The sequence below is a fragment of the Gavialis gangeticus genome, unplaced genomic scaffold (genome assembly GCF_001723915.1).
Source record: "Gavialis gangeticus isolate Ggan-Ray unplaced genomic scaffold, GavGan_comp1, whole genome shotgun sequence".
NCBI classification, from domain to species: Eukaryota; Metazoa; Chordata; order Crocodylia; family Gavialidae; genus Gavialis; species Gavialis gangeticus.
In genome coordinates this window covers 207,490,398-207,493,319 of record NW_017728992.1, presented here as the reverse complement: position 1 = coordinate 207,493,319, position 2,922 = coordinate 207,490,398, and the positions used below count along the sequence as shown (strand labels likewise).

At 49.2% G+C, this 2,922-nt stretch overlaps 1 protein-coding gene across 1 annotated transcript in view; it reads right to left on the bottom strand.

Moving 5' to 3' along the window:
• Positions 1–2,395, bottom strand: part of PSCA (prostate stem cell antigen) — a 4,460-nt gene extending 2,065 nt beyond the window's left edge. The window contains exons 1-2 of the mRNA XM_019520536.1: positions 2,042–2,395; positions 524–631 (exon numbers count right to left, since the gene is read on the bottom strand). Coding sequence (XP_019376081.1) covers positions 524–631; positions 2,042–2,093 — 160 coding nt within the window. The 5' untranslated portion in view covers positions 2,094–2,395. The remainder of the gene's footprint in view (positions 1–523; positions 632–2,041) is intronic.
• Between the last annotated feature and the right edge of the window lie 527 nt (positions 2,396–2,922).

The window sequence follows — 2,922 nt, the reverse complement described above, 5'->3', positions numbered from 1 at the left end:
GGGGGGGGGGGGGGGGGGTTTCTATTCTCTTCAAACCTGACCCAGAGAACTGAGCCCAATTTGGGGCACTGTGCACACCAGAGAGGGTGGCTTCTTTCCAATGGACACACCAAATTGGACAGAAGGCAGCAGGGAGCAACACAAATGATTAACCATCTAGAAAAGGCAGGGTTTGAGGAAGGGCTGGAAGAACTGTGATATTTAATTTGGAGAAGAGAAGACCAAGGGGGAATTTGTATTTGAAGCAGTCTTCAAATACAAACAAAGCGCATTTACAGTGTGACTGGCGATCAACAGTTCTCTGTGGCTGCAGGCAACGGGGCGAAGAGCAATGGTCTTAAATTGCAGCAGGGGAAATTTAGCCTGGACCTGAGCAAGAAGCGAGGGCCCACTGGGGTGTGCAGGGTGATCCCTGTGTAGCTGCAATGGATGAATGGTTGTGTGAACCTCCTGGTTGTGTGTGCGTGTCAGGCACTTGTGTCCAACAGCAGACTGGGACATTGCCCCTAATGTCTCTTCTTACCATACACTTCCGTCTTGCATTCGGTGAAGTTGGCGGGGCAGGCTGTGGGTGTCAGACAATCTGCATTGTTGGTTTTCGCTGGGCAGGTGTAACACGTCAAGGCGAAACCTGCAAGAGACCCAGGTGTGTGAAGGGGTACCGCAGGATGGAGAGCCCCAGGACGAGGAACGAGGATGCCGGGTCACTGCAGTACAACCCAGGCCTTAAAGAACAGACTTTGTGACCCTGGGCGTGCATCAGGGTCTGAGGGGAACATGATGCCACAGGGTCTGTCTCCATCATACTGTCAACCGTGCTGAGCCAGAGCAGCTCTCGGTGTTCAGATCCCTCCTCTGCCCAAATGGGATCCCAGGCCCCACTCCCAGAGCCAGGGCACATCAGGGGGTCTGTGAGGGAGGTGAGTCCAATTGCTCATGGGGATAGTGGCCACCTGCACTCCCCAGAGGCTGAGCACTCTCAGGGGTGCAGCTGTCACCAAGGACTAGGTGGGATGGGAGTTCACACTCAACGCAGGTGTTTCACATCCCATGGCCTGGGCACAACTGAAGCACGCACACAGCTGCAATTACACTGTGCAGGTAGCTGCTGGGGTATAATGCACCTAACCTCCAGGGTATATCGAACCCAGGCAGCTGGACCAATCACTGACTAGCCTTTTAGTGGTCCCCACCTGACATATGCTCCGATCCCATTCTCATACCCCCAACAGCAACATACAGACCCGACAATGCCCCGTGGCTATATTGCATTATACCATTCAGCATAAAAATAATGCAAGTTTGAACCTCCGTGGAAAAAAAATGAGTTGCAATCAGATGCCTTTTGAAATCAGCATTAGTGATAAAGGGAAGGATTCGGGTTGAAACGGGGAAGGAACTGAGACAAGGTCAAGGTTTTCAAGCCAGCTGACCCAGCGGCCTCATGGAATTGGCTGAAAGTGAACTGCACCAGCATTTTTCATGCAAAACCTGCCATTTAAGGAAATGTCGAAGTGACGTTGTTTGATATGTTTTAATTTTTTCCCTCCCGTCCTTTTTGGTGGAAGCTTCTCACAAATCCTCCAATGCCTCATTCTCCAGCAAGTTGACTAATTTACTAGGCAAGGGTTTCTTACAGTGATACCTTTCCAGTGGACCCATTATATCGTTGGATGAAAGTTAGGCTTTCAAATGCAAGGAGTTCTTCATCATTTCATAGATGTTAGGGGCTGGAAGGGATGTTACAGATCATGTGGACAGAAAGCAAGATGGGCCTCTTTATCAAAAACATTTCTCCCGTCTGCAATCCCAAAATATGTTAACTTCCAGCAAGAAGATAAAGCATTTTTTCTCCCTGTCTAGACCACTCTGTAATGTCCTTTCAGAAAGCTGATACCACACACCCAGACAAGAACCATTGACTTCTGCCTTTTGCTCTGGGGAAACGCATCTTGCTGTCTCCCCTCCTATTTCCAGAGGTGTATAACTCACTGGAAAGACCATGGGATTGGGGTAAAGAGGAAACTCCCCTGTGTCTTACCTGATTCTATGCACAGGATTGCAGCCAGCAAAATAATGAGGAAGACCTTCATCTTTGAGGCTGTGTCTAGCACTCTGAGTAGAGGACTTTCCCCTTCTTTATATATAATCACTTCAGGTATCACTTGTGCGGGGTTGGGAAGTACCAAATCCCCTACTTCTGGGCCAACTGGTTCTCTGAGTCATGATACAGGTATTGGCCGAAAAATACCCCTCCTCTCTCTTTGTTGTTTCTTTGTAAGGTTCTTTTTCTTCTCCATTGTTCCTGCCCTTATCAGCACCCTTGTGCAAACCCTACACACCTCAACGGAAAATACCAGACCTTTTCTGCACAATGCCAGCCTGGGGTTGATAAACCTCTCCTAGGTGGGGACTTGACTCAGGCATATCCAGTCATGCAATCAAACCCTGCCAATCCCCTTTGCTGTTATCATCAAAAGCACCAACACACCTGTGTTTGATCAACGCCAGGACGGGCCTCTGCAGAACATGTTTCTATGGACGGAGATGCATAGCTTTTGGGGTCATCCTCTGGGCACTATCTTGTCCCATTCACAGAAGATACAAGGGGTGATGGCCTCTCTCCATAGGCAAGGCCATGTCATAGCTTTTGTTTTCAGTGCTAGAGGCCCCATGTTCAGTCCACCCTGGGGTGACCTTCACACAGGGAGCCCCTCAGACTCTTTCCAGAGCACCGCAGAAGAGAATAAGACATTTCCTTTGCATTTCCTACAGGAAAGATGTAGAGCTCATTGCCATAAGATGTAGGCCGAAGCTGAGAGGTTAGCCAGATTCAAGAAGGGGTTAGAAACATGCTGGGAGGAAAGGGGCATCAGTAGGTAATGACCATGAGGGGTATGACCTCTGCATCAGAAATTTGAG